At 51.3% G+C, this 23,355-nt stretch overlaps 2 protein-coding genes across 5 annotated transcripts in view; both read left to right on the top strand.

Moving 5' to 3' along the window:
• DGCR2 (DiGeorge syndrome critical region gene 2) overlaps positions 1-18,892 on the top strand; it is an 81,935-nt gene extending 63,043 nt beyond the window's left edge. For all 3 annotated transcript variants that reach the window (XM_025858043.2, XM_025858042.2, XM_073889694.1), the window contains 4 exons: positions 8,378-8,581; positions 13,053-13,205; positions 14,220-14,456; positions 15,938-18,892. In XM_025858043.2, the coding sequence (XP_025713828.1) occupies positions 8,378-8,581; positions 13,053-13,205; positions 14,220-14,456; positions 15,938-16,194 (851 nt within the window). In that variant the 3' untranslated portion in view covers positions 16,195-18,892. The remainder of the gene's footprint in view (positions 1-8,377; positions 8,582-13,052; positions 13,206-14,219; positions 14,457-15,937) is intronic.
• A 139-nt stretch (positions 18,893-19,031) lies between these two features.
• Positions 19,032-23,353, top strand: LOC112813103 (carbonic anhydrase 15-like). 2 transcript variants are annotated; one of them, XM_025858045.2, is made up of 5 exons: positions 19,032-20,271; positions 20,521-20,556; positions 21,198-21,368; positions 22,809-22,954; positions 23,087-23,353. In XM_025858045.2, the coding sequence occupies exons 1-5, from the start codon at positions 20,208-20,210 to the stop codon at positions 23,246-23,248; spliced, it is 579 nt and encodes a 192-aa protein (XP_025713830.1). In that variant the 5' UTR covers positions 19,032-20,207; the 3' UTR covers positions 23,249-23,353. The 2 variants fall into 2 exon arrangements, with proteins under 2 accessions (XP_025713830.1, XP_025713829.1); XM_025858044.2 differs by having other exon boundaries at positions 20,428-20,556.
• The last annotated feature ends 2 nt before the right edge of the window (positions 23,354-23,355 follow it).

The following is a 23,355-nucleotide window of genomic DNA, read 5'->3' as shown; positions in this document are numbered from 1 at the left end:
TGTTAAATATGGCACTTTCTTTAAGATTGAGAAAATACAGGATGCCTGGGTGGCTCAGTCGTTAAAGATTTTATTATTTATTTTACAGAGAGAGACATAGCGAGGGAGGGAACACAAGCAGAGGGAGTGGGAGAGGGAGAAGCAGGCTTCCCGCCGAGCAGGGAGTCCGACACAGGGCTCGATCCCAGGACCCTGTGATCATGACCCAAGCCGAAGGCAGACGCTCAACTACTGAGCCACCCAGGCACCCCCCGCAAGGGCTCTTCTTAATGTCTACTCTGCCCTCTGCTTTAGAACTTCCCTTTGGGCCACTCTTGAGAGAGTCCGTCTCTTGCAGCTGTCTTAATGTGTGTGGCCATCACCTGCATCTCTCCTGCCTCCAGCTGAAGTTGTGGATCCATCACGGGGTTTTCACCAGTGCCCTAAAGGCTCCTGGTGTGCTCTGATTGGAGGCAGTTGGCATGGGAAGCTTGGGGCAGGCTAACTAACTACAAGCCAGGCAGTTGAGGCAATTGGTTTGAGGAGCATATTTGGCTTTCTCTGCTGGGTCCTGCCTTGGAAGTGTGGAAAAAAGAGGGAAGCTCATAGTCATCGACCAAATCCTAAATGTTTTGGGCTGGTCGCTGCAGAGGTGGTGGGTCAGAGCCCTGTTGTCGAATATGGCCTAGCCATTGTCTGTATATTTAGTCTCTTAGATACATCATCTGATGAGGCATGTGGTGTCGCTTTGCCCTGACAGTGGTGACATTAGCTTTGATCCCTGGATTAAGGTTGTACCTGCCAGAATTCTGTACTGTAAAGTTCTAGTTTTTCCTGTTTTGAAAATAATAAATAATATGTGAGGAGATCCTTTGAGGCTTTGTAAAATTCCTGTTCCTCATCAAATTTGTACCTGCTGATGCTGGCATGTATTGGCAATTTTCTAACTCTGTCATTCCTTCCATATTTACTAGTTTGCATTCTGTGGTAAGGAAAAGCATTCCCTTCTCCCCCATTTATTAATTTCTTTAATTGTATTAGAATGCACTCTTGGATTTTTATTATATAAGATGGGTTATAATTCATGAGTACCATTATTTTTATGCTTAATTTGACCCATTTATGCTGGCTTTTTTTTTTGAAATTGACATTTTTATTGAGATCCTGTAGGTTCAGATGCATTTAAAGGAAATAAGAGAGATCCCTTACACGTTTTGCCTGATTTCCCCAAATGGGAGCGTTTTGCAAAACTATAGTGTAATATCACAGCCAGGATATTGACTTGGACACAATCCACTGATCTTATTCAGCTATCTCCAGTTTTACTTGTATTCATTTGTGCGTGTGTGTGTGTGTATGAGAGGGAGAGGGATTTATAGAGTTTTATTACTTGTCTAGGTTCCTATAACTCAGTCAAGATATGAGTAGTTCTAGCACCATAAAGATCCTCCCTATTATTCCTTTATAACCACACGCATTTGCAACCACTGTCTGTAGTGGTAGAATTCTCCAGTGAAACCACTTGGGCCTGAGATTTCTTTTGGGGGGAGTTTTTCAATTATGAATTCAACTTATAGCTATAGGACTGTTCAGATTGTCTATTTCACGTTGAGTGAATTTTTGATAGTTTCTGGTTTTCAAAGAATTGATCCATTTCTTGTAAGTACTCAGATTTATGAGCATAGAATTATTCATAGTGTTCTCTTTTTTTTTAAGATTTTTTTAAAAACTTATTTGAGAGAGAGAGAACATGAGAGAGGGGAGGGTCAGAGGGAGAAGCAGACTCCCTGCTGAGCAGGGAGCCTGACACGGGACTTGATACTGGGACTCCAGGATCATGACCTGAGCTGAAGGCAGTCGCTTAACCAACTGAGCCACCCAGGTGCCCCTCATAGTGTTCTCTTATTAACCTTCTTATGATTGCAGGATTTATAGTGATGTCCCCTGTTTCATTCCTGATTTGTGTTTCTCCCATTTTGATTTTGTCAGTCTTGCTAGAGGTTTATCAATTTTGTTGATTTTCTTGAGAACCAGCTTTTTGTATCATTGATTTTTCTCTATTTTCAATTTCACTGATTATTGCTCTTTATTATTTCCTTCTGTTTGCTTTCTTTTTCTAGTTCATCTTGTACTCTCTGGACTCAGCCTTTTCCCAAAGAGCCTTGGAGGACCTGGGCACTAGTTATGCTCATGGCTTTTACGCCCTTTCAGTGGACAGAGCTAAGATGTGTGTATGTGTTTGCGTGTGTGTGTGTGTGTGTGTGTGTGTGTATCTTGGATGTAGATTTTTGATACTAATTTAATTGTTTTAATGATTATAGATGTATTCAAGTTTTCTGGTTCTTTTTCAGTTTGGTAAGTCATATTTATCTAGGGCATTGCCTATGTGTCTGAATTTTTTACTTCATTCTCATACAATTCTCTTTTTTGAGGTATTCATGTATATCATTATGACCTCCTTTTGATTTCTAATATTATTTATACTTTCTTTTTTCTTGATTAGTCTTACTGAAGATTTGGCTCTTTGATTCATCTTTGTGACTAACCAGCTTTGGGTAATAATTGATTCTCACTGTTGTGTATCTGTTTTCTGTGCCATTAATTTCTACTGTCAGTTTCCATCCTTTCACTTTTATTAGATTTACCCTTTTCTGGGGTGCCTGGGTGGCTCAGTCGGTTAAGCGTCTGCCTTCAGCTCAGCTCATGATCCCAGGGTCCTGGGATCGAGCCCCGCATCGGGCTCTTTGCTCAGCGGGAAGTCTGCTTCTCCCTCTCCCACTCCCCCTGCTTATGTTCCCTCTCTTGCTGTCTCTCTCTCACTGTCAAATAAATAAATAAAATCTTAAAAAAAAAAAAAAAGATTTACCCTTTTCTTTTTCCACCTTCTAGAGTTAGACCCTTATCTCCTTAATTTTTAGTTTTTTTCTAATATAAGGCGTTTAAGTTTAATTTTCCCTGTACTTACAAACATTAAAGTACACAGATCTTAAGTGCAAGTTTGTTGAAATTGTACACATGTGTAACGACTTCCCAAATCAAGATGTGGAATATTTCTAGCCCTCCAGAAGATGCCTCCTATCCTTTTGTAGTCAGTATATTCCCCCCTTCCAGGAAGTCATTCTTATCATAGATTAATCATAGATCATATTTACTAATAGTCTGTAATTTAATTTAGTGGTTTATGTGTATTGTGGTCAGATAACATGATATTTATGTTCTGTTGTTGTTAGGATTTTTGTTACTATTCCACATGTGCGTAAACTCTTGGCCGTAGGATTTTTTATACATTTATTAGCTCAGGCTTATTGATGGCATTGTTCAAGTCTGTTTGGACTGCATGGTATATCAATTGTTGAAAGAGATGTGTTTTAATCTTTCACTGTGGATGTCAGTTCATCCATTTTTCCCTAATTCTCTAATTTTAGCTTTATCTGTCTTGAGGTCATGTTATTGGGAGTGTAAGTACTCATAATTATTATATCTTCCTGAATTGAACCTTTTTATCATGATGTAATGATCCCTTTTTATCCATACTAGTTTTTGTTGGTTTTGCTTAAAGTCTTACTTCTTTTCCGGTGGTAGCTGCAAAATGGTATTATGAGATGAGGCTGAATAGTCAGATAGCCAGACTTTGAATCCAGGTTTGGCCTTGGACAAGTTTCTTGAGCTCTGTCCCTTGGGTTCCACATCAGGAAAAGGGAGTAGTAGAGCACCCACCTCACTCACCATGTTGTTGGGAGAGATTGGTCAGCTTACGTGCAGTGCAAAGAACAGTCCTTGGCATATTAGAAAGCTCTCAATATATATGAACTGTTTTCATTATTATTACATAATATTTTTGGGCTAGCCCCAAAATATGCCTTTATATGCCATATATATATGCCTTTAATATGCCTTTTTGTACTCTTTAATTAAGTCTTCAAGTTGATTTTGGCACTTTATTCTGTGCTGTTTACCCAGGATTTTTCTTCTTTTTTATCTTTTCCTAACTTATACGAGATTAATCAACTTTTCTCTAGTCTCTTTTTTTCCTATACTGGTTCAGAAATTGTTATATATGCCTGTCGTGTTAGTGGTTACCCTTACATTTTATTTATTTATTTATTTATTTATTTTTAAAGATTTTATTTATTTATTTGAGAGAGAGAATGAGAGAGAGAGCATGAAGGGGGGGAGGGTCAGAGGGAGAAGCAGACTCCCCGCTGAGCAGGGAGCCAGATGTGGGACTTGATCCCAGGACTCCAGGATCATGACCTGAGCTGAAGGCAGTTGCTTAACCAACTGAGCCACCCAGGCGCCCACCCTTACATTTTTAAAGGGCATAATTGATTTAATTTTTAAATCTAAAGACAGTGTCTCTAACTTCCTTCTTGTTAATACAAAGACCCTTTGTTGCCAGGCCAGTCTAAGATCTGAATTACAAATTTACAGAATTTGTTGCTTAGTAAGTAATTTCTTTTCTCCCTAATGGAGCCTGTAATTTCCAGTGGGCCAGTGCCACTTTGTGTTCACTGATTGAGTGAGGAAGATCTAGACTGCAGAGGGGCCTAATTTCTACTCACCGTGTGAACCACCTTTTAAGCAGGCTTAAAAAGGGACATTGGGGGCGTCTGGGTGGTTCAGTCAGTTAAGTGGCTGCCTTTGGCTCAGGTCATGATCCTGGAGTCCCAGGATCAAGTCCCACATTAGGCTCCCTGCTCCGCGGGAAGCCTGCTTCTCCCTCTGTCCCTCAGTCTGCTCTCATGCTCTCTCTTACTCTCTCTCAAATCAATAAAATCTTTTAAAAAGGGGGGGGCATTGGGAGAATGGTTAAAACCAACCCTTATCTTTCTTACAATTCTGCAGAGCACATGCCCTGCATCTGCAACTTGGGTATGCCTCCCCTTCCCTAGATGATGAATTCACGAGGGACCTCACAGGCTGCTGAGAACAAGTGTGCTTTTCACTGAATTCTTTTATGGATATCAGTCAAAAAGTCACCATCAGCTGGAACTGGAAAGCAGAGGGTTTTGTTTTTGTTTTTGTTTTTTCCCCATTGGCAGCCATTTCAGCTCAAAAGCTCAATTCTTGGAAGACACACTTCCCTGTGCACCTAAAAATAAAAAGTAAAAAAAACCCACCAAAAGCTCTATATTGCTTTAGCTTCAGTTGTTCCCCAGCTTCTGACTTACATGGACTTGTTGTCCATTATTTTAGTTTTACTTTGTTTTTATATTTCTTAAATGAATCACTTCTTGGTTTATGAAGCCAGCATTTATGTACCTTTCCTCACATGTTCGTCAGTTTCTTTATTATTTCATCTTGCATCCCAGTTCTTTCTGGGTTCAGCTTTTTATTTCTCAGATACATTCTTTAGGAGCTCTTTGAGATGAGGTTGTGTTGTTAGTGCTACACTCTCTGAATGAAAAGTCTATTTTTTGCCCCCAATCCTGAATGTTCGTTTAGCTGGATATAGATTTGTTGGGTAACAGTTACTTTTTCTCAAGACTTTGAAGATGTTATTTTATTTCTGCCTGTTCCTTGCTCTGAACTATCATATGCCTTTCCTTCTTCGTTTGTTGGGTGTGTTATAAATTTAAAACTTCTTATCTTCCTGCTCCACAAACAGGCTGTGAGCACCCCACCCAGATGGCCAGGTGCTGCAGGGTGATAAGGCTGGCCTCTGCCATAAGTTCTCCTTGCCCTCCCCTGACTGACCTAGTGAGAGTCAAGTGCTCCAGTGAAATTCCCCCTATGCTTTTGCTTGTGCACTCCACCCTGACCCCCAATAAAACACTTGCTGTGGGTCCTCGCTCCTCTGCTCCCTACCCACTTGGTTGAGCAGCACCCTTGGTGTTCTTCCTGTGTGATCCCTCCTGGCGTGCAATGATTCTTGTCGGTCCAGGATATACTCATAAGTATAATACACTTCGTTTTCCTGTGCCTCTCCTCGGCTCCCCTTGTGGCCATCTGGACTGACCATTGCCTGAAAGAGCACAGAACAGTAGGTAATTGTCCTCTCATGTTGCTTTTGAGAGTTTCTCTTTGTTGATACACTGAGGTTTCATCACATTATGTCTGATTATTGATTTATTTTTATTGGTCCTTTTAGGACCCCTAGGGATTTATGTGTTTTGTTAATAATGGGACGATCTCAGCCATCATCTCTTTTTTTTAAACAGCTTTATTAAGTTATAATTCACATACTTTACAATTCACCCATTTAAAGCGTACCATTCAATGCTTTTTAGTATATTCACAGGTAAGTGTAACTTTTACGACTAATTCCATGTACATCTACATATACATTTTGCCATATACATTTTATTCAGATTAGCTTCAGGTTGATACTAGGTTCATTTCAGTGATATGTGATATGATATTCCCTTTTCTTCTTTCTGTGGTATTATTATACGCATTAGGTCTGTTAGTGTTACAAATGAACAAAACATAGTTGTTAATTACCACCTCCAGTCATTTCCTTAGCCTAGAACAGCTTTGCTTCCACACACCTCCTTTGGGCTGTTATTGGCAAACACGTTCATTACATTTCCATATGTTAGAAGCCCAATACTACGTTATAAACGCAGTATCTTATTCAATTGCCTTTTCATTCAGTTGAGAGGAAAAAAATACTCATTTATATTGTCTTTCATAATTACATAATTATCTTTTCTATTGCTTTTTTTTTTTTTTTTTTTTTTTTCTTTTTTTTTTTCTATTGCTTTTTGGTTTTTTGTATGGATCCAAATTCCTCTCTGAAGGTCACTTTCTTTTAGCCTTAAGAACTTCCTTTGGGGTGGGGCGCCTGGGTGGCTCAGTTGGTTAAGCGTCTGACTCTTGATTTTGGCTCATGTCTTGATCTCAGAGTTGTGAGATAGAGTCCGTGTCAGTCCCTGTGTCAGGCTCCGCGCTGGGCGTGAAGCCTGCTTAGGATTCTCCCTTTCGCTCTCTCTGTGCCCCTCTCTTCCCTCATCCTTACTCTCTCTCCCTCTTTAAAAAAAAAAAACTTCTTGGGGGAAAAAAGATCTTATAAGAAATACCAAAGACTTCTTTGGAATTTCTTATGAGGCAAGTGTGAAAGCAACAAATTCTCTCAGGTCTTGTCTGTCTGGGGAAAGTCTTTATCTTGCCTTCAGGTTTTGAAAGGTAGGTTTGCTGGATCTAGGAGTTTTGCTTGACAGTTTTTTCTTTGAGCACCTTGAGTGTGTTTTCCCACTGCCTTCTCACCTCTGTTTTTTCTGCTGAGAAGTCAGCTGTTTAGTCTTCTCTTGTAAGTAACAAGTCATTTCTGGCTTGCTGTTTTTAAGGTTTTCACTTTTTCTTCGACTTCAGCACTTTGCTATAATGTGTGTGTCTGACGTGTTTAGGCTCTTTGCATTTATCCAACTTGGAGTTTGTTGTGCTTCCTACACGTATAGGTTTTTCCAGTGAATTTGGGAAGTTTTCAGCAGTTATTTCTTCAGATACTTTTTTCTGCTCCTTCTACTCTCTTCTCCTTTTGGTACTTACATTTCGCGTATGATGGTGCACTTGATGGTGTCCCACGTTTCTCTAAGGGCTGCTCATTTTTCATCATTCTTTTTTCTCTGTTCTAGCAGAGAACAGTTCTATGTGAGTTTCTTGCCCTGCATATTCCTGACCACATGAGCTTTGTAGATTTGACTCCAGTCTTAAGTGAGGCACATGGTCGTGGGATTTCTGATGAGTTTTTTAGATATCTCTACTCCATTTGGAGACTGAAACAAACTTCTTCTCATGTCCCTTTGCCTTTCACTGAGCATGTGTCTTTTGGAGAGCTGCCCCTGCCTCATCCCTTGTCCCTTCCTCCAGGCATCTGTTCCGTCTGGGGCTGGCTTAGGGCTCTGAGTTTTCAGCTCCCTCTCGTCTCTGGCCATGGCCATTTCTCTTCCTCTAGCCCCAGGTCAGGTCTGCACAGAGTTTACTGTGTGTGTCTTGTGACTAGTGGACTTTGTAAACAGAGCCAGCAGCTTCTTGGGAGAATCATTGGAGACACATTCTCAAATGTGTTGTAAAATGGTTAATATGCATGGCAGCTGCATCTTAAAATTGAGGAAATCTCTAAGTAAACTGCTTAGGCAAACACTTGAAAGCAACCACTTCTCCATGGGCTTTCCCCTGGAATCTAGCACTCTTCTCTCTCCTAGCTGTCTGGGCTCATGGCCAAGTGTGCCCTGACCAGGTGTGCTTTGTCCTAACAGTGAGCTGTAGTGACCTCTCTCAGGTAGCCACTTCCTCTGGTTGTGGGCCAGATTCACACACTCCAGCACAGGAGGGCTCTCAGGTTGATCTTGCTAACTCCTCTGTTGTCATGTCCACTACCTAGACCCGGCTGGGGAGAGTCAGGGCTCCTTCTGCTGATAATGCATACATATATGCATGTATGTGCATGTTGCAGGTCAAACATGCGTTGACATCAAGGACAATGTGGTGGATGAAGGGTTCTACTTCACCCCCAAAGGAGACGACCCATGCCTGAGCTGCACCTGCCATGGTGGGGAGCCTGAGATGTGTGTGGCTGCCCTCTGTGAGAGGCCCCAGGGCTGCCAGCAGTACCGCAAGGACCCCAAGGAATGCTGCAAGTTCATGTGCCTGGACCCAGGTGAGACTGATGGTGGGTCATGAGTCAGCCTCCCTGTTCTGAGCTGGAGCCCAATATCCCTTTGCTTTCTCACTGGTGGGGACTCATGAGAGCTCATGGCACATGGCATAGCAATGGTGGCAGCATTTGTTGACAGAGCTGTCCGGCCAGCTTTGAGGGCCAACTGCTCTTGTGGGCATGTGTGTGTCACATGACCCAGCCTTCTCTAACTGCCACCTTACAGGTTGGCTTGTGTCAGCTCTCAGGTGGGTAACAAGTACTGTACACCAGTGAACTTGAACTTGAATGTGGGTGTCTGTTCATGAATCAGCTGTAACTGATGGCTTCAAACCTGACCTATCTTTCTCCTTTCAAGACTTATGTCCCCATTTGAGCTCTTTTCCAAGTATGGTGATGTGGACAGTGATGACAGTTTTTATTGCTTATAGTCATTGATTTTTACCATTAAAATCTTTCAGAAAAAGATTAAATACTACCCTCAGTTTTGAGAAAGAAACTCCTTTCTACCAGGTGGTGTTTGTGGTTAGACACTATACAGGCATGTGGTCTCTAGATAGCCCTCTTCCTTTCCTTTAAAAAAAAAAACAAAACAAAACAGCAGATAGCAACCTGCTCTGTACGACCATTAGTGGGCATCACACTCCATACAGCATGCTGGATTATTCTCCACACCAGTGCAGTTGTATCTCTGTGAATTCATAATCTCAAGTGAAATGTAAATCAAAAGCATGAATTTGTTTTTTTATCTTGGTAGTGTGAGAGAGATGTGGACAGGGCCCTGTGGAAGTCCCTAAGCTCATGGACCTCGTAGAAGAGAAGGTTGGGCAGGGCGTGGTGGCCATCTCCATCCTCCAGGGCCCCTGTGGAGGAGAAACTGGTTTGCCTAGTGCTGGTGGGACAGGAGCTGGAACTGGTGTGTGAGGGCCACAACAACTAGAGCTCTTGTTAAGTAGAGAGTTGTCAGTGTCCCTGCATGCCAGGAAGGGCTTCTGGGGGAGAGGGCAAAGCAGTGTCAGAGGGTGTCGGAGGTTTGGCTGAATCAGACACTTTGGCACATGTCCCAGATGTGCAATCAGCTGTGGAGAGTACAGAGGAGCCTACCAGGGAGAGTGGAGCTCAGTGAGGGTACCCTTGGGCCTCCCTATCTCACAGAGTAGATTGTATCTGCTTGTACAAGATGCATTCCTGTGGGATTCTGACAAGCACTGATTGGGTGCTTACCAGGTCTCCTGTGTCCTGGCCACATCACTCTGAACCTCCAACTCACTTACCTTCCACAGGAGTCAAACTCTGGCGTTCATAAGCCACATCACCTGGATTTCTCATTCCATCTCTTAGGAGTCTAGCAGTATTGCCTTACCCCTCCATCCAGGCTTTGTCAGAATGACTAGGCCTATATAAGGCCTGTAGAGCTTACCTAGCCCTGAGGCCTTCTCAGCAGAGCAGGGCTCTCAGGGCCTCTGGATGAGACCACAGCTGCTGCAGGCCATTCTCCTATGCAACCAGAGCAGCTTATCCAGAGCATCTCCCTGCCTCTTGTTCAGTCTTACTTTTGCAGGCTCCTAACTGCTTCCCAGGCTGAGTGTTTTCTCCTCAGAAGTGACTGTATTCCAACAAGGACAGAGACACTGCCACCCAAACTGGGGACGTTGGGAAAGTATCCCCCTCAACAAAGCAAGGATGTCTGCTCTCACCACTCTGTTCATGGTTGTATAGGTGGTCAAGGGCAGTGCCAGAAAATGAAAAGTATCCAGACCAGAAGGGAAATGAAATCATCTTTTTTTTAGTAGATGACATGATTGTCTGTAAATCCCAGAGGATTTACAAGAAAGTTACTAAAACTAGTAAGTTTGTTTAGCAACGTCTCCACATACAAGGTCATATATAAAACTCCATTGTTTTTATATATACTACCTGTGAACAGTTGGAAATTGAAATATCTAAGAAAAGTACCATTTACAATAACACCAAAAAACATGAAATACTTAGGTATAAACCTTACAAATACGTGCACAATCGCTATGCTACAAACCGTAAAATACTGATGAAAGAAATCAAAGGTGTAAATAGGAGGAGAGGTATACCATGTTCATGGATCATAAGACTCAATATCATTAGGCAGTTAATTCCCCCCAAATTATCTATGGATACAATGCTGTCCTAACCCAAATCCCAGGAGACATTTTACAGACACTGACAAGCTGATTCTAATATTTATGTAGAGGAGTGCCTGGCTGGCTCAGTCAGTGGAGCACGGGACTCTTGATGTCAGGGTTGCAAGTCCAAGTCCCATGTTGGGTGTAGAGATTACTTAAAAACTTAAAAAAAAAAAAAAGATAAATAAAACTTATGTAGGAAGGGAAAGGAATTAGAATAGCTAAAACAGTTTTTGAAAAGAACACAGTTGGAGGATTCATGGTACCTGATTTAAATCTTACTGTACGGTCATAGTAATCACAGTGTGGTATTATCAAAAGAAGAGATACATAGATCAGTGGAACAGAATAGTCTAGAAATAGTCCCACACATATATGGTCAACTAATATTTGACAACAGTTACAAAGGCAATTAAATGGAGAAAGGATATCTTTTAACAAATGGTGTTGGAACAATTGGGCATCCATATGCAAAATATATATATACACACACACATACCTTTAACTACACATCTTACTATGTATAAAAATTAACTCAAAATGGTCATAGACCTAACTGTAAAACCTTAAATTGTAAAACGCCTAGGAGAAAATATATGCTCTTAATAAAATAAAATCTGTTAAAAGAACATAGAAACCATAGAAAAATCTTTGTGACTTTGGGATAGGCAACACTTGCAGCTAACCAGTCGTGGCGTGAGTCCCGAGGGACCCAAGAGCTGCCTTCTGGCTCCTATGGCAGTGCTGTCTTCTCTGTGTCTGACAAAGTGTGTGCAGGTGGCTCTCTTCTAGGAGATGCTCCTTCCTTCCTGGTAATCACCAGGGATGGTCAGGGACCTTGACTCTGTCAACTGTGTCCTTGGGTTGGTCAGGGACCTTGACTCTGTCGAGGGATGGTCAGGGACCTTGATTCTGTCAACTGTGTCCTTGGGTTCATTTTGGAAGTCATTAAAAAGAGTCATTGCAAAGAGACTGCTGCTTTAAGTGCCCCCTTGGGATCTCTGAGCTGGCCAGCAATGAACAGACATGTCAGCAGCCCCCTGAGCTGACAGACTTCCTCCCACAGACAGAGACAAAATGGTCCCTTGAGACTGGAAGAGGATCAGAGGCACCAAAAAATCAGCTGATTGGTGAGAGGACGTATCCTTTCCACGTATTTACTTCCCAAGCGTTGTCAGCAATAAGTGCAGCTTTGAGGGAAGCTCTCTGGCCCTGTGGGAGGAGGCCAAGAGTGAGCTCAGACCATCTGCATTGGTGTGGAGCAGGCTGGGCCAGCAGAAGCAGTAGAAGGGCCCCGGGAGCCCGGCCTCTCACATAGAATCCATGTTGGCCATGAAGTGTCTCCTTGGGGCTGGTGGTTGGGGAACCTGCCCGCATGGCTGTCACAGAGTTGGAAGTCGACAGTCCTTGGCCCTTCCACCCACACGGAGTCCTGCTTCCAGTGGCTACCGGTCACTCTCCCCCCACTGAGGTCTCCGTGGTCTTCCCTCTGGGTCGTGGAGGCAGGGATTCCCGGGACCACTTCCTGGTTCTGTGTTTCTGTGGCTTGGCACGAGTGACCCGTCTGACCTCGGTGAGAGCCCCTGGAGAGGTCTGTCCCATTGTTGGCGCTCAGCCAGTGCAAGTTCTCTTCCCTCACACCTCATCCCATGATCATCTGTGCTCCCCCTGCAGCAGCTCCACGGCAGGTACCTAACAAACCCTGGTGGGCACCAGGGCAAGGCAGGTGTCTCCATGTGGGCACTGTCAACATTTGGGGCTGAGCACCTTGATGTGGGCCCTTCTTGTGCTCAGCAGGATATTGAGCAGCATCCCTGGCCTTTACCCACTAGATGCCAGGAGTGCCTGCACCCTCGAGGGGTTGATGGTGACCCAAAGTATCTCCAGACATAGTCAAATGTTCCCTGGGAGTGACAGAGTCGCCCAGGTGAGCATCCCTGGTCTAGGGTCCAGGAGCTTGATCACATATGCCTGATTTTCTACTGTGTGGTTGGGGGCACAGGGGCCCATAACAAAGCTTCTTAGGCAGAAGGGGCTTATCGCATGGAACTTAGTGCTAGGCTGGAAGGTAAAATATTTTTCTTGGCTGACGATTTGCTTCTCCTTTGGTGTTATCACAGTATGCATGACACTGAGATGTTTCATTTCTGCCATCTCTCCTAAGATCGTCAAGTGCAGGGAATCAGGAAGCAAGTTGCCTTTTCCACATATCCGCTTGGTGTGAAAGGCTGTCGCCTTCCCATAGCACTAAGCGCCTGGGGGATCAGGCTCTCCTTTTCGGAAAACAGCCGGTTTCCTTCCTCCCCTTGTACCAGATGGCAACAGCCTGTTCGACTCCATGGCTAGTGGGATGCGTCTGATCGTTAGCTGCATCTCCTCCTTCCTCATCCTGTCGCTGCTGCTTTTCATGGTCCACCGGCTTCGCCAGAGGCGGCGGGAACGCATTGAGTCCCTGATTGGAGCCAACTGTGAGTGTGCCTGGCCCTGCCTGTGACAGCCACAGTGGAGGTCCCGCTCCAGTCTGTGTCCCCTGTGGGGTGGGAGGCACAGGAAGCGGGAAGGGGTAAGGAAGACAGAGGATGTTGATAGGGATGCCCCGGCGTGTCCCCGTCCCACCCACTCACCTGCTCCTGGGCTGAGCACACACCTGGGCAACCAGGGGAACTGTCCCGGGGACCTGAAATCAGGCCCTGGATGTGCGGAGGAAGGGACGCACCCTCAAGGCCAGCCGCCCCCAGGCTCCCCGGCCCTCCAGGCCTTGAAGCACGACCCACAGCTGGCGCTGGGTGTTCGGATCAGGGATGGTACCTTTCCCGGCAGCCTGGACCATGAGTGGGCCACCTGCCGGGGGCGGAGTGTGCAGAGCAGCCGACTCCCCAAGCGCCTGTTAGGCAGCTTACCGTGTGACTTGCCTTCCTCAGGCCAAGTCCTCTGCAGCGAGCAGCCTGTGTCCTTAGTAGAGTGGCGGGAGTCGCTCCTGATCTCAGTGAGCAAGCCAGGCCCCCAGCACCCAGTCCCCCAGTCCCTGTGGGCAGCGGTTTGGGGGTTGCAGACCCCGAGGGCTCAAGGGCTCCGATTCAAGGTGGCCGGAATGCTGAGGGACCGTGCCGGCTGCATTCGGGGGCCTCACGGCCCTGAGAGGCAGCCCAGTCCTTCCCCAGACCCTCAGTCTCATCAGACCAGCTACAGAGATCCTCAGCTGGAGGGGTGTGGTGACGGCGGGGTGGCCGAAGTGGCAGGAAGTAGTGATGGCTTACACGTGGGTGAGAGCCAGGCGTGCACTGAAGGAGGGGGTCCAGGTGAGAGATTCAGGGCGCTCGTGTAGGCAGCTGGGCACACAAGTGTGACAGTCGGGATGCCTGATCCCTTGGGCCTGGGGGTGGCAGGTCCAGCCTCGGGAGAGGGTGGGGGACTCGGGGGCTGAGCCGCACATCTTTGAGTGACATGGCTGTGTTGGCTTGTCTCTCCCTGCGGTTGCCCAGTGCACCACTTCAATCTCGGCCGGAGGATCCCCGGCTTTGATTATGGCCCAGATGGGTTCGGCACCGGCCTCACGCCACTACACCTTTCTGACGACGGGGAAGGCGGCACGTTCCACTTCCACGACCCTCCGCCTCCCTACACTGCATACAAGTACCCAGACATCGATCAGCCTGATGATCCGCCGCCGCCCTATGAGGCCTCCGTCAACCCTGATAGTGTGTTCTACGATCCCGCAGGTGCTTTCCCCCACCCCCGGGAAAGGGAGCAGCACGTCACTAACCAGGGGCCCGGTGGTCCTCCTCCCCAGTCCATGAGGCCCTGAACCTCCATTTCTTCCTGGCCTTCTGCTTTCCCCTTGGGTTACCCTTTAGGTGGAAGGAACCACCGTCTGTCAGTAGGCGGGCTCTGCCCGGGGTTGCCAGTGCAGATGAGCACACCTTCCTCCCGTGAACACCTGTTAGCAAGCAGCCCTTGGGGCACACCCAGCTGGGCTCTGCAGAGAGCTGGGGAGCCGGGTGCTGGTAGTTGTGGGGTCAGGGCGAGCCCAGAGCTGCAGGGGCCCACCCAGAGCCAACTGCTTGGCCATAAAGACACATGTGTACATGTGGTGAGCTGAAGAGACGTCATCATGACATTCCCTCCTGTCTGGAAGCAGTTCTGTGAAGAAAGCACTGGTTCTGTGATGTTGGCCCGATGACTTGAATCTGCTGTCCGTCCATCTGACACCGTGGAAGCTCATTCCCCACAGGGCCGTGTAGCACAGAGGGAATGCTGGGTTCCTCACCCACTGCCTGGCTTGTCCCTGTGCCTGGTGTGCAGCTCAGGCGTCCCATCCCGTTTGCCGGTGTGTTAACACCGTCTCACACACACGACCCCATGAAGTACACCAGCGGGCAGTGCCCTCCTCCAAGGTGGCCGGTTCCCTGCACACCCACGTACCCCAGCAGAACGGGGGTCATGGGGCCAGCAGGGCTGTGTTCACTGGGACCGAGACCGCCCCTCTGTGGTCTGTGGGCAAATCTGGATTTGACCCCTGCGCACACGGATTGCCCGTCTGCTGTTTGGTGGGTTCAGGGTAGAACTGGCTGCCTGCCAGGGATGCCGCCGGGGGGTAGCAGGTCCCAGATGCCTGCACGGAGCGTGCTCTAAGGGAGCACATGCTCCCCAGGGCAGGGTAACAGGACTGCTGAGCCTGGGGGTAGCCAGGCAGCCGAAAGGGGCACGCTGGGCCCCCACGCCCCAAGCTTTCGGAGAGGGCCGGGGTAATAAGCAGGCACATTGAAGGGAGTGGGCTGCCACAAAGCCTCCCTCAAACCAGGGATTTCTGCAGACCCCGGTGAGGTTTGCGGAGCTGCCTGCCACGGCCCTGCCTCCTGCATGCTCATCCCCGTATTCTAGCCACGGCCTGGATGCCGCCAGCCCAGTAACCCCCTCACGTCACGGGGGGTTTGACTCCGGCTTTGACTCCCACCAAGTCTGAGAGGATTTTCCCTCTCCCCTGACTTTCTTCTGCTGACTCGCAAAGTATGTCCCGCTCATAACTGTACCCCTGTACCTCGCCTGCCCCTTGCAAAGGTGAGGGGTGAGCACTGCTTTCCCCATTCCCACCATGGTGGGAGCGTTCACACAGGAGGAGCGTCCCCTGGTTCTGTCCAGCCCACCCACTTCCCCTGGGCCAAACCCACCATCCTGCTGACACCCTTCTGTCTCCTTGCAGACGACGATGCCTTTGAGCCAGCAGAGGCCAGGCCGTCCACCCCAGGGGATGGTAGCGGTGAAGGTGCCTCCCCCCGGTGCCTGGAGCACCCTCTGCCCGCTGCAGGGGCCTCTCTGGCCGACCTGGAAGACTCGGCCGACAGCAGCAGTGCCCTGCTTGTGCCCCCTGACCCTGGCCAGAGTGGGAGCACTGCGGCCACAGAGGTGCTGCCAGGGGGTGGCTGCCACAGCCACAGTTCCCTCAGTACCGTGGTGTAGAGGACGGCCTGGCCCATGGCCCTGACGGGCGGAGAGCACCTTTTTGCTGTCTTGCTGTCAAGAACGCCTTGATCCCCACGGGAGACTTACAGGGCCTTTGAGTGAGCCTGGACCCAGCTGCACGGCCACACACCCACCGATGGCGTGCGTGTGCACGCACACACCGCACTGGCCTCCTGAGAGAGCAGACACCTGCACCGGGTCTCCTGGAGGGGCTCCAGAAACATGCATAGCTGTCGGGCCCTGTCTGTTTCTTTTCAAATGGCAGAAGAATGACGAAGTTCACTCAGACGACACGTTTCAGAAGTAGGGAACAAAGAGGGCACTGTGGGCAGGGACAGGGGCCAAACCACACCTGGCTTTGGTGGGCTTGCTGGCCGCAGGATGCCGTCCAGAGGAGCCTGCCAAATGGCCACCGAGCCTGGGCTGCCAGGAGGTGGGAGGGGCGCTTCCAGGCACCGCTGTGTTTGTGGACTGTCAGTGTTGTCCGGGCACTTGGTCTGCCTCAGGGTAGACGGCTTTGGAGGTTACACAGTGACTGCTCTGAGGATCCCCCAACCCCAACTGTGAACATCAAGGGTGACCCTGCCCCGGGCTGGGAGCTGGCCTGGACCGCTGGTTCCTGAGATCCTGAGAAGGGGGTCTTGGAAGGAGGTTGAACTCTCCACTGCGAAGCCCAGTTCTGTGCCAGGAGGCCCTGGCACCACCCTGTCATTTTTCTCCCCAGCATTGCTGTGCATGGCTCCCCCAAGAGGCAACCCTGGAGTTGGGCCAAGACCCTTAGCCAGGCATGAGTGTTCTGGCCCTGGATCCTCTGTTGGGGGTTGGGGGCTAAGCCGGCTCCTATCTGCTACCCTCTGGAGCCCCCAGTCCTTTTGAATTTGCCCCTGGGCCTGGCCTGCCCCTCACCCCATCTTGTTTGTGCCATAAGGGGTTCTTTCTTGTGGGGAGGGGTGGCTGAAATGAATGCCCCGGGCTGTGTCCATCTCCTGAAAGTCCACTTGCACACTATCACCACTGGGGCCGAGTGCCCAGTGGCCGCATGCCACCTTCCCGTGCTCCTCAGCAGCTTGGGGTGCAGGGTACCCTGCCCAGGGGCCTTTGGACGAAGAGACCCGATTGCCTGCTCCTGGGTAGTGGTCTTGTCTCCTGACATGGGGCTTTTAGCATTTCTGAGGTTTGGAGATTAAGCGGGTTCTGTGCGATTTTTAGCACATCCATATCTTTTCTACGTTGAATGTCTGGATTTTTTCCTTTTGTGTGTGCGCGTGTATCTGTGTGTGTGTACGTATGTGTCCAAGTTTTGCAGGTGATGGCGGTACACCAGAACTCGGGCATGAGGCCCCAGTTTCCCAGGCCAGCTGTGGCCTCAGGGGTGGCACTGAGTCATGGCCAGGTCTGCACTTCCACCCTTGAGGCAGAGGCTGAGAGCATGGAGCCCTGCTCCTGGTCCCCCGTGGAGCCTTTCCAGACCAGCATGCAGTGAACGGAGGGTTGAATAGAAGTAGGTGCTTCTGTGGGGCTTTGTGGTGACAGACCTCGGTGGTGCGTTCTCACACTCTCCCATTGGAAACCCGTTGTGTTCTTCCAGTGTGGAATGAGATTTTTGAGTTGCCCTACAGAACTGTCATCCCCCGAGCCCGCCAGAGGTGTAAATTCTGAACAGCCTGTCCAGGCTCACAGGATCCAGAGTGCTGGAGGCAGGCCTCAGGCAGGTGGGCTGTGTGCCATACAGGCCTGAGCTCCCCTTGCCAAAGGGCTGCTACTTCGAGAAAGGCCTCCTGGGCCCATGTGGCCCACACCGGCTGCTGAAGACAGCAGGAAGCGTGTTGGGCCGCCAGCGGCCTGGGCTCCGGGCAGCTGAGGGCTAGAGCAGCAATCACGGGTCTTACTGGTGCCAGGTGAGTGTCCTGAGCGTGTCTGCTTTGGAGTGACCACCGCGGCGGAGCACAGAGGGGCCTGACCTCTACAGCTGAGAGGCCTTCACAGCTCCCAGGTCTCTGGCCCCACGTCTCAGAACCATGTGTAGAGGACAGGATGGTTGGTACAAGGTGCATGGGACTGGGGAACTCCCTCTGGGGACTGAAGGACTGCTGGGGCCAATTAGGCATGCGGGAGGCATCGAGGAGGGAGGGACCTGAGATGCTGGGCCTGCTTCTGGACCGGCCCAGGCTCTGTCCCAGCACCAGGGTGCTCAGCCCGTCGGCGTCCATGGCTGGGCAGAAGGCCTGTGAGCAGTGCTTCTCCAGACCCCCGCCTGCTGTGTCTGCAGGAGTTGGTGCCCGGGAGCTGACCTCCAGTGGACAGCGGTTCTGAGGGGAACATGGGGGGGGAGCTGGGGTCTGCCTGGCTGTCCTCAGCCTCCTGTCCGGTTGCCACCCTGTGTAAGATCTGACTGTGCTCTACGGTCCAATGAAGAATCCCGAGGCCAGCCCTGAGACTCTCGTGCTCCTGGGAGAGACTGGGCCCCCAGAGGTACGGGCCAAGCTCTTGGGAGGGGCCTCCTCCCCCCGGGGCCTGACTTACCTGGTGGAGTAAGGAGTTGATACTGTACATTGTCTCGATGCCTGTTTTTTGTTTTCCTTTCACTAAGGGTTTTTAGTTTGGGGTTACTTTTGGTTGGGTTGGCACTAATCCTTTTCTTAAGATGCTGTGAGAACCATTTCATCCAAATGCCAAATAAATTTGTGTTCTGGAAGAGGTGTGGTCAGTCCTTGGTGTGACCCAAGTGGGTACAGGAGGCTCCAGCCAAGTTGGGGCTGCAAGACGCAGTGGTGGGGATGGGTGGTTGGAGGGTTTGGAGCATCTGTGCAAGCCAGGCCAGGCGCTGGGCTCCAAGATGCCCCTGTGCCTTCTGCTCTCTGACCATCGCCCTCTCAGTAATTTTCCAGTTTGTGATAGAGGAACAAAGGGGTGTCCAGGGGATTCAACCTCTAACCCAGCATCGTGGCAGTTGGCTCCAGGCCAGGCATTGGGGGCCCAAGGGCTGGATGGGTGAGGGGCCAGGGTTAGGAAAGGAACAGGGCGTCCTTTGGTTGGGACAGGAGCTTTGAGGACAGGTCCCTCATTCCTGAACACACCTGCTGGGGCATTGAGGGGTCCTGAGTGCCATCAGCATTGCTGACAACACCCCTTCCCCAAAGTGAGAAGAGCCTGGCTCTCTGGAGGTTGGAAAGAGGTATCACCCCACCCTACCGCCCTCCCTTCACCCCACTGTCCCAGTCGTGCTCACGTCCACAGGCACACACGTGCCCAGATACAGCGTCTTTCCAAACCGTTACCTTCCCGGTTACACCAAGGGACAGAGAAATCAGCCCCACTTTCCAGGAGAGCAAACTGAGGGAATTGAGGCTCAGGCCACAGTCTGGGGTCAGGGCCTCAGGAGCTGCTGCGGAAGCCTGAAGTCCCCACCTGGGGGGTGGAGGCAGAGTGGGAGAGCTGCGGCTTCCCAGATGGTAGCATGATCCCCCAAAGGAAGCCTCGCCCCAGGTGTGCAGGGGGACACCTGTACAAGAGAGGCTATGGTCTTGGGGCAGGGAGTGGTCCCAGGCCCACAAAATAGGGGAAGAACACCCTCCCACCCCAGCCTCAAAAGCCAAGAGCACTGGGATTCAAGGTGCCCTCCCCTTTGATCTGTCCTTGCTTGGTGGCCTTGGCATGTCACTCCTGGCCCCCAGCCTCCATTTCCTCATCTTTAAATGGGCATCGTGGCGCCACCTCCAGGAATTGAGAGAATCCCCTTAAAGTGCTTTGCTCCAGTGAGTGCCAGCGATTGCTGCTGGCACACAGCCACAGCCCTGGCATCGGGGCCTGTGCCTGGTGATCTCAGACCTCTGTCTTCCCTGCCGGTGGCCCGGCCTGGACACCACCCACTCAGAGCCTCTCTGCAGGGGCCGGCCAGGGAGCCCACAAGACAGCCATGCCCCTAGCCCGCCCCACTAACAAACAGCCTCCTCGCCTGCCCACTGTCCTCTGGCACTTTCCAGCCCTCTGGAGTCAGTGGCTGTGGCAGCATGGCCCCGGGCTTTGCACTCGCCTTCCTCACTGCGCCACTGGTGGTGTGCGGGGACACAGAGGGTGAGCACCTGCGCCCTGTCTGTCCTAGAATCTACGCTCCCTTGTAGCTCCCCCTTCTCCCGGTTAAACCCTGCCACTGGGGGGTTTCCTTGGGGAAGGAGATGTTGGGGTCTGGGACAGAAGAGCAGGGTCTGTGCTAGCCTCCTCTGGCCTAAGGCCTGCACCCCCATTCCCGGACCCTGGCTGGGCTGGAGCTCGGAGAGGACCCAGATGGCTGTGCCCCGTCTCAGTCCCGTCCGCTGTCTGCAGGCACCTGGTGCTACGACTCCCAGGACCCGAAGTGTGGTGAGGACAGAGTGTCATGTGAGGCTGTGTGGGATGTCTTTGTCCTGCGACCGCTAGACAGTCTGGTGCTAGCATGACCCAAAAGCCATGTGCATGCTGAGCTGCTGTGGTCTCTGCAGGTTTCTGTCTGGAGTCCTGGGTCACAGTGGCTGTATGGGCACCAGGTGGCATGTGTGTGACCGGCCCCCTGCATGAGTGTCCGGGTCTGCTGCTGGTGTGACCTCCAGTCCTGCCACATGTGCCAAGCTGTTCGTATCGCTGGGGCCTGTAAGCCAGTCAATGTGGCCAGCCCATGTGTGAGCAGGTGGTACAGGTGCCCAGTGTGGGACCAGCTTGGGACCCTTGTGCCAGGAGACCGTTCTAACCCCGTTCCCTGTGGGGCAGGCTACCTGCAGGCGACTGTCAGAGTATGGTCCAGCCCAGGTGGTGCCTCCCTGTGTGAGAGTGTTGCAAACATTGTGGTCTGGCCAGGTCAGGGTGTGTGTGGCAGTTGTGACCTGTCTAGGTGTGTGTGGGGGGCAGGCACGAGCTTCCTGAGGCTGGGCAGTTCTCCGTATGTGTGGGAAGGAGCACCGCCTTCCTCTGTGTACCCCCAAGTTGCCTCCCTGCTCCCCCACAGATCCCTGGCTTTGTTCCCTCAGGCCCCACCCATTGGATGGAGATGGCCTTGGCTTGTGGGGGCCCAGCCCAGTCCCCCATCAACATTGACCTTCACCTAGCCCAGCGGGACCCCACCCTGGGACCTTTCATCTTCCAAGGCTACAACTCAGCACCTCCAGGCCCATGGACCCTGGAAAATGATGGCCATACAGGTCAGTCCTGCGACCAGGACCCGCCCCCAGACAGGAGCAGGAACCCACCTGGGAGTGGGAACTACCCCCCCCCACACACACAGGGATCAAAACCTCCACAGTCAGCACAGGAAGGTCCACACGTGTTGGTAAAGACACCCCCAACAGGGGTCATGCACCCCCGTATACAGGTGTCAGGGCCCCCCCTAACAATAGCAATCAGCCATTGCTCCTAGGACCAGAAGTCAGGACATTCCCAGAAGTCAGAGCCCCGTCCCCCCCTCCCCCTGCCCAGCATCAGGATGCCTGAGAAGTCATCACAACCCCCCAGTATCACACACAGCTGTGGTGGGTCAAAACTCGAGCCACAGGGGGGCCACCCTCTCCCCCGTCCTTGCAGGGTGGGTTATTAGCCCTGCAGTCTGCTGACCCGCAGAGGGGCCTGGACACCAAATGAGGTCCTGATTCCATGGAAACCCAGCCAGGGAGCAGATGGGCCTGAAGGGGACCTGTGCTGGCACCCTGGGCCCTAATAGCCCGAGGGTGGGTGGTGAGGGGAAAGAGACAGTCACGCGATGCCCTATCCTCAGTGCTGCTCCGCATGGACACTGGCCCGCAGAGCCGCCTGGGGATTCGGGGCAACAGGCTGCCCCTGCCTGCCTACCACGCCCTGCAGCAGCACTTCCATTGGGGGGCCTGGGTGAGGAGGCTCCAAGCACAGCCAGGATGGGCAGTGCCGCCCCATGGAGCTGGGCTTGGGCAGGGGCTAGGGTGGTGGGGTGCCCTGTGGAAGGGGCAGCCCATACCTCTCATGATCTGTGCCTCTCCAGATGCACGTGCTCCACATGAACACGAGGTACCTGAGCCTGGGGGAGGTGCGAAGTCACCCTGATGGGCTGGCCTTGCTGACAGTGCTGTTGGTGCTGAGGGAGGGTCATGTGACTCCCGGTAGTGAGGGAGGGACAGAGGAGCTCTGTGACTCCTTGTGCTTCCCGGAAAGACGTCTGCAAAGGGGGACAGCGTGGGCCTGTCGATGGAGTCTTAGTGGAGCTGTTGGGGGAGTGCATAAGGTTTGTAGGATTTAAAGGGTTCTGTGGGAGAATGGGGGCCAGCCGGAGGTCCTGGGGCTGCTGGGTCAGTGGGGGCTGACCTTCCCCCCAGCAGATGTCCCAGCTGACCCCTACTGGGAGCCTACCCTCTTGCCACTTACAATCCCCCCTAGATCCCCTCAGAGTTCCCCCTTTGGAGACCTGTCCACTCAGAGCCCCTCTCACTTGGAGTCTCCTCCCCAGGAGCAGGACACTGACAAGGCAACTTCTCCACCCTTGTATCAGCCCTGAAGAACACGTCCCAGTGTGGTGAGGAGCCACGGGGTCGCATCCAGGGCTGGGGGTACTGGAGGCTGGGGCCGGCTGGGCACAGGGACGCCCGTTCCAATCCCGCCTCCCCTCCCCCGCCCAGGGATCTTGGTGAATCTGGCACCCACCTTCCCGCGGGCCTCGCTGCTGCAGGATGCCTCCGGCCTCTCCTGCTACCATCGCTACTCAGGGTCGCTGACCACGCCCAGCTGCCAGCCTGCGGATGTCTGGATGGTCTTACAGGACAGGGTACCCATCTTGCGCGCAAGTGGGCCCACCACCCCTTCCCTGGGCAGTGCGGCCCTCCCCCCTCCCTCCCTCCCTCCCTCCCGCAGCTGAGGGCAGCCCACGTCTTGACCTGTCTCTGCCACTAACCCTCAGGTGGCCCAGTTCCAGACTGTGCCCCAGGCCGGGCTCTCGGGCTCGAGCCCCGCACCGCTCAAGGAGAATTTCCACCACAGCAGCCTCTCCAGGGGCGCAGGGTGTTGGCCTCTCCCAGCACTATCATCAGTAAGGCAGCCTTGGCCCCCGCCCCATCCCTAGCCAGTGTGCACGGGGCTCTGCTGGGCCTGGGGCTCAGCTTGTGGCTCTGGCAGAGCCCCTAGGAGCCAGATTCGACCCCTTCCCACAATAAACGATGCACGGAGTGA

Source organism: Callorhinus ursinus, unplaced genomic scaffold (assembly GCF_003265705.2).
Source record: "Callorhinus ursinus isolate GAN/ISIS: 27379988/994484 unplaced genomic scaffold, GSC_fseal_2.0 scaffold115, whole genome shotgun sequence".
In the NCBI taxonomy this organism is placed as follows: domain Eukaryota; kingdom Metazoa; phylum Chordata; class Mammalia; order Carnivora; family Otariidae; genus Callorhinus; species Callorhinus ursinus.
This window is presented reverse-complemented; position numbering and strand designations above follow the sequence as displayed.